The 12,480-nt window shown below is 37.8% G+C and overlaps 1 protein-coding gene across 4 annotated transcripts in view; it reads right to left on the bottom strand.

The window, feature by feature from the left end:
- Window positions 1-1,320: 1,320 nt before the first annotated feature.
- LOC125245788 overlaps window positions 1,321-12,480 on the bottom strand; it is a 14,991-nt gene continuing 3,831 nt past the window's right edge. For 2 of the 4 annotated variants that reach the window (XM_048156538.1, XM_048156539.1), the window contains 6 exons: window positions 8,811-8,998; window positions 8,517-8,631; window positions 7,953-8,254; window positions 6,833-7,053; window positions 5,745-5,904; window positions 1,321-2,508 (listed from right to left, as the gene is read on the bottom strand). In XM_048156538.1, the coding sequence (XP_048012495.1) occupies window positions 2,375-2,508; window positions 5,745-5,904; window positions 6,833-7,053; window positions 7,953-8,254; window positions 8,517-8,631; window positions 8,811-8,997 (1,119 nt within the window). In that variant the 5' untranslated portion in view covers window position 8,998 and the 3' untranslated portion in view covers window positions 1,321-2,374. Of the gene's footprint in view, window positions 2,509-5,744; window positions 5,905-6,832; window positions 7,054-7,952; window positions 8,255-8,516; window positions 8,632-8,810; window positions 8,999-9,510; window positions 9,793-10,461 lie in introns of those variants that run through there. The other 2 variants (XM_048156536.1, XM_048156535.1) reach the window with 2 other exon arrangements.

The raw sequence follows: 12,480 nt of genomic DNA, 5'->3' as shown, positions 1-12,480 counted from the left end.
CTTGCTATCCTCACTTTTTCTGTCTTTCCTTCGCTTTTGAATGAATTAGCTATAAATGGCCCTGAACATTTTACTTTCAATTTCGATTTAACGGCTATTGGCGATTCTGCGTCAATTGCTTCAGTGGACAACAGCAAAACAAAAACTCTCGTATATTAAACATAGAACTTTTATTATCTTTGTAATTATTTTATTATCTTTTATCATCTTTGTAATTATTTTATTTTGTAAATATTCGTGGTTTAAACAGCGGGAAAATTTACTGTATGCAGTTCTGTGGATGTTTTGAAAAACTTAAACTAAACGAAAATTATTGTTGCTTTGTCAATATAATTTCTGTTTTTTCCCCCTGACTTTTTAACTAATGCGATCATCGTTTCATTAACCGACAAGATTATATTAAATTAGAATTAAACGAAATTTGATAAATGTCTGTGAATCATTAAAAAATCCCAGGGGTTTAGTTTTAGCCTACATGAACAAATAGCAGAATAAACAACAGAACATGAGGGTTCATCATCATCACGCACCTGCAGAGCTTCTGTGAACGGAGAACAAAGGATTCAATTATATAAAAGGAATATGTTTATGCGCGAAATTTATTTCACTTAAGTAATTAACATATTACCAAAATGAAAGGGGAAAAAATGCGACAATATGAGTGTCGGTTCATTTTTGAGAAGTTCATAGAAAGGAAACCGAGACAGCAGAAAATTTCTTTGTTTATTTTACGAGCAATGTTTTGTTTTTATTGTGAGTGTACAAAAATAATAGGCCTATTTAACCCTTCACAGATTCGAATGGTGTTACATATATTTGACCATAAATGTCAAAGTATTTTAAGTTGTTTCCGCTTTTAGGATAAGAAAATTCAAGTGAACGCGTCGGCGCCTCACGCGCAACATTAGTTTTAGTAACTTGACATCACAGCCTGTAACTGTCAAAATAACATACATTCAGCCAAATATATAAAAAGTTATACTGCTTATTTTAAGTAGTCTGTGTAGGCTACAATAAAGGCGTTTAAATAATAAAAATAGTTTAGCCTCCAAATCGTGAATATTGAAACATTTGGATTTGTGTCAAAGTAGTTATAACGCCGGTTTCTGTTTCAGTTCAGCTTTAAATTAATTTGTTTTGGCTTAACATTTATATATTATTTTTGTCATAACTAAAATAGCTATGTAGCTGTAATTTTGATCTTTAATGTTTTATCTTTACATATTCCCTCAATCTTTTAACCAAAGGGTTATTAACATTAGCCTATATTCAGTAGGCAATGTTAGGCTATATAAAATAAATAAATACCCAGATAGCAAACTGACTCCGCAACGGATCCGCCCCGGAGGTATCACAAGCTCCGAAACGGATCCGCAAAACGGGTCCGGAACGGAGTCCACTTGCACAGCGCAGCGGATCCGGAACAGATAAGGATTGCGGATCCAGTTCACATCCGGAACAGACCCGCCCCGTGTCCGCCGATAAGGTAGCTCATCCGCCGCGGATCCGATCTGGACCCGTTTCTGAAGCAGCTGATCCGCTGCGGATCCAATCCGGACCCGTTTATTAAGCAGCTGATCCGCCGCGGATCCAATCCGGACCCGTTTATTAAGCAGCTGATCCGCCGCGGATCCGATCTGGTCCCGTTTCTGAAGCAGCTGATCCGCCGCGGATCCGATCTGGACCCGTTTATGAAGCAGCTGATCCGCCGCGGATCCGATCTGGACCCGTTTATGGTCATTTGGTCTGGATACCTTTCAGATCACTCTCGAACTATTCTGGACAAAACTGGCTACAAAGAAATATTTAAAATCTAAATGGACCCACATCAGATAGACTGAATTGCTTTATAAAAGCTTTAATATTTAATGTCTGTCATTATTAATATTAATATTAATAAAACATGAAATCATTCAAAACTTTAGCCAGTTACAATAAAACTTTAAAAATAGTCTATAAATGTTTTTACATTCTAATTACCATAACTATTTTTATAGTTTAATTATTTATGTACATTAATAGGTTATTAGAATAGGTTATAATAGAATCATTACAGAAAATGAAATGCAACCATAAATTGTACCAGAAACATTTTTATTTAATGAAATATAAGACTTCACAAAATTAAGAAGAGTAAATATGAGCAACATTTTTCTTTTTGTTAACAGTTGTACTGTTTAATTTTGTAGAAACCAGATTTTTTAAAAAATATTCTTTGAATAGAAAAATAGAAACATATTTGAATAGAAACAAAAACAATAAAAAAAAAACATTTATTTAAAATAGTAATCTTGTACTTTAATTTTATTGTAACTGTTGCAACTTTAAATAAACACTTCAAAACTGAAGTAAACAATGAAATTCTGGAAAAACTCTATTGTTGGGTGCTCACAGTGGGGCGGTTCCTGGAGCTTCCCCTATCAGCTGCCAGGTTGAACCACCGAATTGTGTGCTTTGTAATTTCGTCATCAGTGGCGGCACGTGATGCATGGCTTTTTCTCACTGCACCTATAATACACAAGCAGATTTTCATTTTAAAAAATTCACATTGAAGCTACTATGATTAATGCCAAATGTTTTTGAAATAAAAAGCTTGTTGAATTGCACTAATTGAAAAAAAAAAAAAAAATCTGCATTACATTAGCTGTGCTTGAATTTTGATGCATTGTATTTTTAAGGCTTGCATTGTTATAGGCTAAAATTCAACATGGTCGTATATTTAAGCTGTGAATATTTCAATTAAAATATTTCACACACATATTTAATTATTTTTTAAAATTCAATAATTCATATTCACCTTTCAGATTTCACTTCCAAAATATTCATTGTTTAAAAATACAACCTATAAAATTTGACTAGCAAATTTCAGTCCATTTTATTTCGCTTTACAAATTCAGTGGTTCAAAGTCTGCAGAAAATTCAACATTTCACATCCGGGAACTGCAGGAAAAGCAGTAGAGTGCCGATGCATGATATCCATCTGCTGTTAGTCTTCTTCACCAGCAGGTGCCGCTAGCGGCTGTTCACGAAGAGTAAGTCATCATTCATTCATAAAAACGGATTTACAGAATTAGAGCAAGCGGTAAGTGACTGTGTGATGATTATCAGGGCCAGTATGAATGCAGAAAAGCTGATAAAGACACAAAAGCTGCATTTATGGTTAACGTTACTTTCCCTGTGTAGGCTACAGCTTTCTCTACAGTGAACGAGATTATAACGTTATTGCCCGATGCTGGTGTAAGATCAAACGTTAAATCTGAGGTAGACATAATATTTCTCTCTGTTGTTTAGTTTCTTCAACTTTATATCGAGGTGCTGTGTTGTAATACTAGGGTTTCCCTCATCCGTCACAGGAGCCCCCTGCCATCAGGACATATAAAACTCTTAACACAGCTTAATGGAAACTCGTACAGTGATATAAAAGACCAAACTCACACCTCATTTGTAGGATATATTATGTAGGCTCCAAGAAAGCAGATACTGGCATAAAGTTGGTTTGACGCTGAATGTTTGATATTCGCAAATTTAGGTCTCTAAAGTTACGACATTGGTAGGGCTGGGCGATATATGGCATGCGATTGTCACGCGCATTTCGTCAGTAAAGCCGGTTCCCTGATTACCTCTAAATCGCCATCACCTGCTTTAAAATGGAGCGCCTTTTAATAGTCAGAGCCGTAGTTCACGGAGAAGCCACGCAAAATCGGGTTCATTATCGAAGTCGATTATCTTCGATACTGAACGCAGGTGATGGCGATTTAGAGGTAATCAGGGAACCGGCTTTACTGACGAAATGCGCGTGACAATCGCATGCCATATATCGCCCAGCCCTAGACATTGGTATTCACGTTTCTACCTTCTATAGAGACAGAGCGCATTTATGTTAATCTGAAACCACGCCCACCGGGGGGGGGAAACAATCCAACCGTCTCCATTGAGTTTGTATTGCGTGAGGCTGCCTTCTTGTCTTTTCTGACTTATTACAAAAAACAGAACAATGTCTAAAAGCTGCTGTGTGACAAGGTGTACAGCTAACAAACTTAAAAAAACCCAGAAATAAGTTTTTATAAGCTGTCGACCCCAAAAAACGAATGTTTAAGGACACAAAAGTGGATACAGGCAGTGAGACAGAGCGCAACGGGTCATATTACTATATGAAATGAGAACGTAATCGGCGACAGGTGAAATAATTCTTTGACATGGTAAAAAGTAATGAATTGTTTGTTTTTGTTGGTTTGTATAGCATATGTTGTCACCAATTACGACCCCCTCCAGTGTATTTCATATAGTAATATGACAATGGGTTGGTGATATCATAAACCCTGCAAAACACGCCCCCGGAAACACTCAACAAAGGGGGCGAGGCCATGTGGCACAGCATAATGGAAGTGGAAGAGTTGTGTACACCGGACACGACGTGTCAAAAGATATATAACCCATTATAATCTGTGATATTTTCTACACTGGATGCGGTGCTGAAGACAGTTTCCAGAATCTACACGAGTTCCAGGGTTTCCGTTGTCCGGTAATTACCGGACATTGGCCGGGAAAAAAAATTAAATGTCCGACAAAATTAAATCTCTCCGGTCAAATTGTCAGATTAAAACTGCCTAATAATCCCGGCCCCGCCCCCCTAACACAATCTGAATCGACCGTTTGAAAGTTTTTAAACAACATCGCATGTTGCATTTCAAATAAAGCGCACGCCTAACGGCTATAATATAGACCTAAACCACAAACTATTGAGAGACGTTTCAAATATGGCCAGGCCCAGGCAGACTAGCCTTAAAAGTTTTTTTCAGAGGCCAGACGCGAAGGAGGATACTGAATCAGGAACGCCTGAAGCCTCAGATGTCCAGAGCCAGACAGCTCCGCCACCACCGGAGAAAAAGCCGAAGTGTAGGGCGTATCGGTCGGAATGGAGTGACAAGTTCCCATGGCTAAGATGTGAGGTAATTGATGGTAACGAAAAAATGTTCTGTTCGCGCTGCGAAAAGGCAGGACAACACAACGGATTCACAAGAGGGTCGAATAATTTGAGAATGTCTGCTCTCATTGAACATAGTCAGAGCAATGACCATGTTGCATTCAAGTTCATTTGACAAGGAGTCATTTCACACGGTGGCCAATTTAAATGTTACCAGCTAAATGAGACATACTGAGTTTATAATTAAGTTTGCTTGAGTAAAAACAATGCTATATTCGGATATTTCATGTGGGGAAGGGGGGTTGGTTTGTTAAACTATGAAATGTGAAACCATAGTAAAAAACAATTGGTTGATTGACGCCAATCGGACGTTCATGTTTTTTTTCTGTCTATTTGAAAGTTAGGCTAATAAACATGTTGCATATACGGCCTGATTATGTCATTTTTTAAGTTACATAAACTGCTTTCAGTTTTCCTTAACTTGACTAATTAAGAGGCGATATTTGACCGGCATATCATCAAAATGTCCGGAAAACGAAACCTCTGCCGGTCACTTTGACCGGCACCATTTTTTTTCTAGCGGAAACTCTGACGAGTTCAATGCTGGATTTGCACAAAGGCTTTTACTGAAAGATGAAGCAGTTCCCACTTTAAAAGCAGAAGCTGCTGTTTATTGCCATATCGCCCAGACCTACTCTAGCGGTTAATAAACAGAACTGCATGCATCTTGCGGAAGAACATTATAGCCAGAGCTACTTCTCTCTGTTTATGGCTATGACGAGTCATGCAGATACTGGAAATATTTATTACATTTACTTACACAGGAGGAACTTCTTGGACTCCATTTGGTTGAACGCCTTTTTACCATTCACGCCCTTCCAGTTAATCCTCCTCCCAACATCATCACAGAACATGCGGGAAAGGATGTTCCATGTGACACGTTTTGTATCATGGCCCCCAACAGTTGCAAGGGAAGAAATCTAAAATGTAACAAAAATCCTGTCAATTTCTTATAATATTAAAGATCCATAAAGGTACTAAAAACATATTTAAAACAGTTCATGCGAGTACAGCGGTTCAACATGGTAAGGTTGAGACCAGACAGCGAGTGAACGGAAGGAGTGCAGGTATATATTGCTGGCTGATGATCGCTGACAAGTGAACGTAATCAGGTGATTGGGATCTGGTGACTGTAGTGGGTGGTGACTGTGGTGACTCCCTGACACTCCTACTGCTGCTGCTTGAAATATCCATGTTCTGTTTGCCAGTAAGCAGAAAATGTGTGAATGCTTTTGGCAGGCAGGTAAATACTGGCTCTCATCTTCTGTGTGAAAAGCGAGTGTCAGAAGCATAAAGATGTGCATTGCCACCTTGTGTACCAGGGTATTTCTATTTTTCAATAAGCCCCTCTATGGTCAGCGAGTGAATTTGCATGTTCCCTCGGCACATTGCCAGTGAAAATTTCTTGGGTATGAACACAAAGAAACGCTGAAAACCGCCATGAAAAATGTTTGCGATAAGCTTGCTCGATAACCGTCCCAGTGTGCACAAGGTTTCAAGCTTTGAGCCAAAATTAGGGTTTGCTCCCTTTGTCACTACACCTTTAAATCAGACCCATAAGTAGGAGAACATTTGCACTACACTACTGTGTAATGCTAAGAGAGTGGTGATAGCTATCCAGGTTCATTTAAGAGCAAACCTAAAAGACATAATATGACTTTGTGATTGGCTGAAAGATCATTAAACATTTCTAAAAGGGCTGATAAAGATAATTTATCACATTAAAAATAACACAGCATGCATTTTTCACTCTCTAAGATTAGCATGAACTGTAAAAAATTTTTAAAAAAATGCTAGAATGTAATGTAAATTTTCAGTGTAATGAAAATGAAAATGAAAAACACTCACCACGCTCAACTTAATTTGATTATTTGCGGGATTTCTGAGCCACTCCTCAAAATTCTCCACTTCCTCCATTGATGTTAATGGAAAATCTACTGGGTTGTCAGGCATTTCCATGTCTTGGCCTGCTGGGCTCACCTTGCTCATCAAATAATTTACTTTAGCAATTATTTGCTCCTGCTGATGTTTTATTAATTCCAATAAACTCATAATGTGAACTTCTGCAGCTGTGCAAAACAGAAAAAAAAATATTTAACATAAATTCATTCTGCATTGGACAACTCATTAAGGCACATTCTACTTAACAGATGGAAAGAGACAGTTAATTTTTTTAAAAAAGTGGCCTCAAAGAATTTAATTTAGACTTTTATTCACATATAAACATTCATCAGTGAACATAAATTTAAGTTCAACCGAACCTGCTTAATGCGTGAGAAAAAACCTATTGTGGAAGCTCAAAGGGCTGCGTAACACCAGAATGAACCTCACTGAGATTTTATGCTCAAATAAATGTATCATTCAGCCAGTCTGTGTTCCTCCACAATTTATCTTCTCAGCGATGAACTAATAAATACAAACATGGATTTCCACTATATTGTTTTCGATTGTGGTTGCTGAATAAATGGGCTTATATTTATATAATTTAAAATTATTGGTATTTATATTAGGAATTTCACTGTATTCATTTTTGCAATAAGTTTCTTGTTTTTCCAGTTTTGGTAAGGAAGCGTGTTAATTTATATGATAAATAGCCTGTAATAAATCAGCACGCTAGATGAGGTAAAATAAACCACAGGTACGATTTAACATTCTCTTGATTTGTGCTGTTAGGAAAAAGTGCAATAATTCTGATGAAATGTAAAAATAAATTTCTCAAATAATAACAAATACAATGTTTAGCAAAATAATTGTTACCTTTTTTTTTGCTCAAAAGTTTTCATTGGCTAAAACTAGATTAAAATGCCCTGACGTTTAGTCGACAAAAAATGACTAAACCAAAACAGAATAAGGTTGAATAAATATAATAAAAGCTAAAAAGTACATTTTAAAGGACTAAGACTACAATTAAAAACAGTTGACAAAACAAACACTATTTAAGTCTTATATCTGATGAGGTATTGCTCACCAGAGCAGGTGATACTGTCTGATCCACATCTTCCCCCCCGCCAGGTTGGTCTGTAGACCTTTCTTGTAGAAGGGGTTTGCTCTTCTGCTGGTCTCTGTGCACAGTGAGGTGGTGGTGAAGTGGGTGGAAGAGGAGCAGGTGTGCTGCTACTTGGGATAAAAGGTGGTGTTGATATAACAGGAGCTGGTGGCGAGATAACAGGAGCTGGTGGTTCGGTTAAGAGTTTGGCTGGACCCCTGGCTCTCTTTTTATGAGGATGACCTTCTTCCTCACTGTCATTATCTGTGTCTCCAAAGAAATGACTATAAAGTGGGTTGAAAAAAATACAACAATCAGGGTTGAAAATTAAAACTCTTGATCTGCTCTTATTAATAATTACAAAAACATTTTCACTGGCCTAAGAACTTAAGTTATAAATTAGTGTAACTGATTGAGAATGTCATGGCAATCCTGTTGTAGTTGTGTTAAGAGTATTCTGATTTTATACTAAATTATGTTTTTGAGAAAATATAGAGGCCAAAAAGTTAATGTAGAATATAAAGGATAATATATGTATATACTAACATTGGCTTTGGCCTTCTTTTTGGTCTTATCTCCTCCTCTTCCTCTTCAGACTGTAGATCTGATGTGTTACACATCAGAGATTTCTTTAAGAGTCGTTGTGCCTCAAAGTAGTCATCTTAAAATTAAATATGTGTTAAACTTCAGTAGTTTCAAATTATCATAGCAAAAAAGAACATTATACACAACAGAACAGTATGACACTGATTAAAAGGATTTTTTTTTCAATTATATAAGGTCAAAATATTTTGATATTTGCTTACAATAGTCATTTTAAAAAATAAATAAATAGCATACCACATGTTTTAATAACTCTGACATCATATGTTTTCCAGTCAGGTCCCGGCTCCTCCGAATTTTTCACTGCCCTGTTTACTCTTTCATCATTTCGGTAGTTTGGCCAATAGACAACTCCATCTCTGCACCACGTTTGTGGCACCACTGCTACCGTTTTGTTGATCAGGAACTCGATTAAGTGGAACATCCTTAACCGAGAAGGAAGGAAAGAAACAAACAGCAACACAGAAATATAACTTTTTTTGTTTCAAGAAGATCTGAAACAATTGTTATTAATAAAAGAAATTATATAGCCATCATTATTAATCAATTATTGTTGTGGCGTATGAATGTGTTGTGAATTAGCTGGAAAGTTTTTGTGAGAAGAACTGTTAGTGAATGAGACCCAATGTTTTGCTGATTATGCCGTTTTTACTTTCTTTTCAGCCTAAGGTTTTCTGGGTCAGTACGTCTACCTTTTGTTACCAAGTGCATAGTGTAATTGCATGTGGGTCACTTTTAAAAAGAAGATGTAAGCTGGTCATCCAATAAAAATATAATATGGTCAACAAATCGGAATTGCAGTTCAAATGTGGCCTTATTAAGCTCAACTGAATCAACAATGAACTGTCAACTTACTGCGAAGTTACTTTGAAACAATCTGTACTGTATAAATAAAAATGACTTTGAACACAAGCAACTCACTACACAAAGTACTTACAGACAATTGTTATCCAGTTTCAAACTGCAGTGTTTGTGGTGATGCATGGTGATGTCTTTTGTCACTGTGTCTGTTCCTAATTTTGCATAAACACTTGTCCAGTCAAAACTATTGTGCAACTGCATCAATTCTACTGCTAATATATGAACACAAGAGCTCTAACTACTACAAACTAAAACTACCATCAATACTACCACTATCATTCTCCCCTAGGAAAAAACATACAAGCTAAAAATGAAAATTTGATGTGTATCTGCTTACCCCCAGTGCATCCAAGATGTAGGTGACTTTGTTTCTTCAGTCGAACGCAAATTATGATTTTTAACTACAATCGCTGCAGTCTGTCAGTCAAATAATAGCAGTGGATGGGAACTTCTACTATAAGAGTAAATAAAACTTGCTTAGACAAATCCAAATGAAACCCTGCAGCTCGTGGCGACACATTGATGTCCTAAGACACGAAACGTTCAGTTTGTGCGAGAAACCGAACAGTATTTATATAATTTATTACCTCTAATACACCACTATGTCCAACTTCGTTCAGCTTCCGGTTGGTGAGGTCTGATCGCGCTCTGACAACGGAAGTAATGTCTAGCACTCATTGAAGTATATGGGCGAGACATCACTTCCGTCATCAGAACGCGTTTTTTGACCTCACTAACAGGATGCTGAACGAAGTTGGACATAGTGGTGTATTAGAGGTAATAAATTATATAAATACTGTTCGGTTTCTCACACAAACCGATCGTTTCGTGTCTTAGGACATCAATGTGTCGTCACGAGCCGCAGGGTTTAATTTGGATTTGTCTAAGCAAGTTCTATTTACTCTTATAGTAGAAGTTCCCATCCACTGCTATTATTTGACTGACAGACTGCAGCGGTTGCAGTTAAAAATCATAATTTGCGTTCGACTGAAGAAACAAAGTCACCTACATCTTGGATGCGCTGGGGGTAAGCAGATAAACATCAAATTTTCATTTTTGGGTGAACTATCCCTTTAACCTGTGGAGTTTTTGTTGTTTCTCACTGTAGCGTGAGACATTCCTAAAATGTATGAAATAAGGGTATGGCCACAAAACCATCCCTATGAGGTAAAGCAACACATTTCTGGACAAGCTCTGAAGCTTTAACACACTTGAGTGTATCTGATGTTTGTGAAATTATATGAATATTCAGATATTCAGAATTGAATGGGTATGTGAAGAACAAAGACTTCTCTGAAAATTCTTTGTATACTACGTACACTCCATCACTGCATTCCACAATGTTATGTATGATGCAAATCTCATTACCAATGACAAACACGTTATCCCCGGTTGAAACTTTAACCGTCCACTTGTCACATGCCATCTCACCATACTGTGCTTTCACTGACAGTCCATCTACAAGTGGCCCAACAAAATGCTGTTTTTTAAAAGAGGTACCATTTAAAGGAGTGTCAGTAATTCTCATCTCTGACAATCGACGAATAATTTGGGCAAGGGGAAAGTCTGGTTTTCTAACAAGCCTTTTTAGCTTGTTCAGGTAACTTTCATAGGGAAATGCAGAAAATGCGTCAAGACAACCATGTCGTTGTACTTCATCTGCCAGATGAACCAAAGCATGTACATTATAAACAAGTTGATCTTTGCCATATATTTCACCAAAGTGAGAAACAAAAGATCTAAGCAAGGTGCGAGCATACTGTGTGTGGCAGGACAGTCTAGGACTTACTAAAATGGCAGTACCAGAGAACAGCAGCATGAAATTGCTGTACATATTTCGGTCCAGAAAGGTACCCAACACTACAGGTCCGGTGTACAGCAGAAACTGCCTAAATTCAGTGGCCTTCCAGCGATCTAATTCCCTCAGCGTTCTGGGCTTTCGGGCAAACTCCACTGGAATATAGGAACGCATTTCTACTAGTTTAGCAGACATTCTATCTGCTATGTTTGCAGGTACTCTGAAATTCAGAGGACCCCTGAGCCAAATATTCAGCAAGCGCCTAACCACACCTAAACAAACCAAATGCATATAATCTAGAGGGAATTGAGAAACCATGCCAACACTGCTGCCATGAAATGGATGTGGCCCCTCATGATGATGGACCTCATCAACCATGTTTTCAAATGAATCATCTGTCCTTAGGGCATAGTCTGTATATGGGTATGTCATGCGTCTGTTAATATGTTTTCCAGGCTGAGAACATTTATCACAACCATGGTAGCCATTGTGGCTCTTTGTGTTTTTAATAAAGGACCTTGCTGGTGTGTCACAAATTACTGTGTCCAGTTCGAGCTTCAATGTCTTACCCTCTATTTCAAAACCTTTCTCAAGCTGTTGTAACTCAGCAACAAAATCTCCAAGAAACTCCTTTGCTGAGCTTGGTTTCTTTGGTCCACAGAACAAACCTATGACTACTGGTTCTTTCATGGGAACACTCAGTAGCAGACCAAGGATGGGCCACAGTTGCAGACTAGAGCTCTTGAACAAAGGAAGTCCATCTATGTTTACTTGCAACTTCAAAGTGAATCCGTCAGCCAGTGTATGTAGGTATTTAGACAGCATATTCTTAAGTGATGACAGAATACCAAAATAGTGATACTGTCCCCCAGCCCTTTCTAGAATAGTGTACTTTGTCTTAGTCCTAAGGAGGGTTCTAGCATCCTTTGGAAGATCAGGATGGCAAATGCGAAGTATGCACAATAGTGCTGTCAAAGCAACCAAAGAAATGCCAAAGTGTATGGCCCAGTTGGAAATACTGTCAGAGAGTGAAAATGTCTCAGGCCGTTCATCTTCTGAATGTTCTGAATCAGATGTCTGAATCGGCCTATCACAGCTGCCAATCACAAAACCCTCCTGTATGTCTGCATCTACCTCCATGCCACCTTCCTCCTCACTAAAGACTAGTCCAGTTGCAGTGTCTGAATAAGCTTGATTGTCTGGACTTTCTTCAGAAAGCTCTCTATTGACATCTACAAGGTCCCTCTC

Source organism: Megalobrama amblycephala, linkage group LG14 (genome assembly GCF_018812025.1).
Source record: "Megalobrama amblycephala isolate DHTTF-2021 linkage group LG14, ASM1881202v1, whole genome shotgun sequence".
In the NCBI taxonomy this organism is placed as follows: domain Eukaryota; kingdom Metazoa; phylum Chordata; class Actinopteri; order Cypriniformes; family Xenocyprididae; genus Megalobrama; species Megalobrama amblycephala.
The sequence above is the reverse complement of the archived record's forward strand: the minus strand, read 5'-3'. Positions and strand labels throughout refer to the sequence as shown.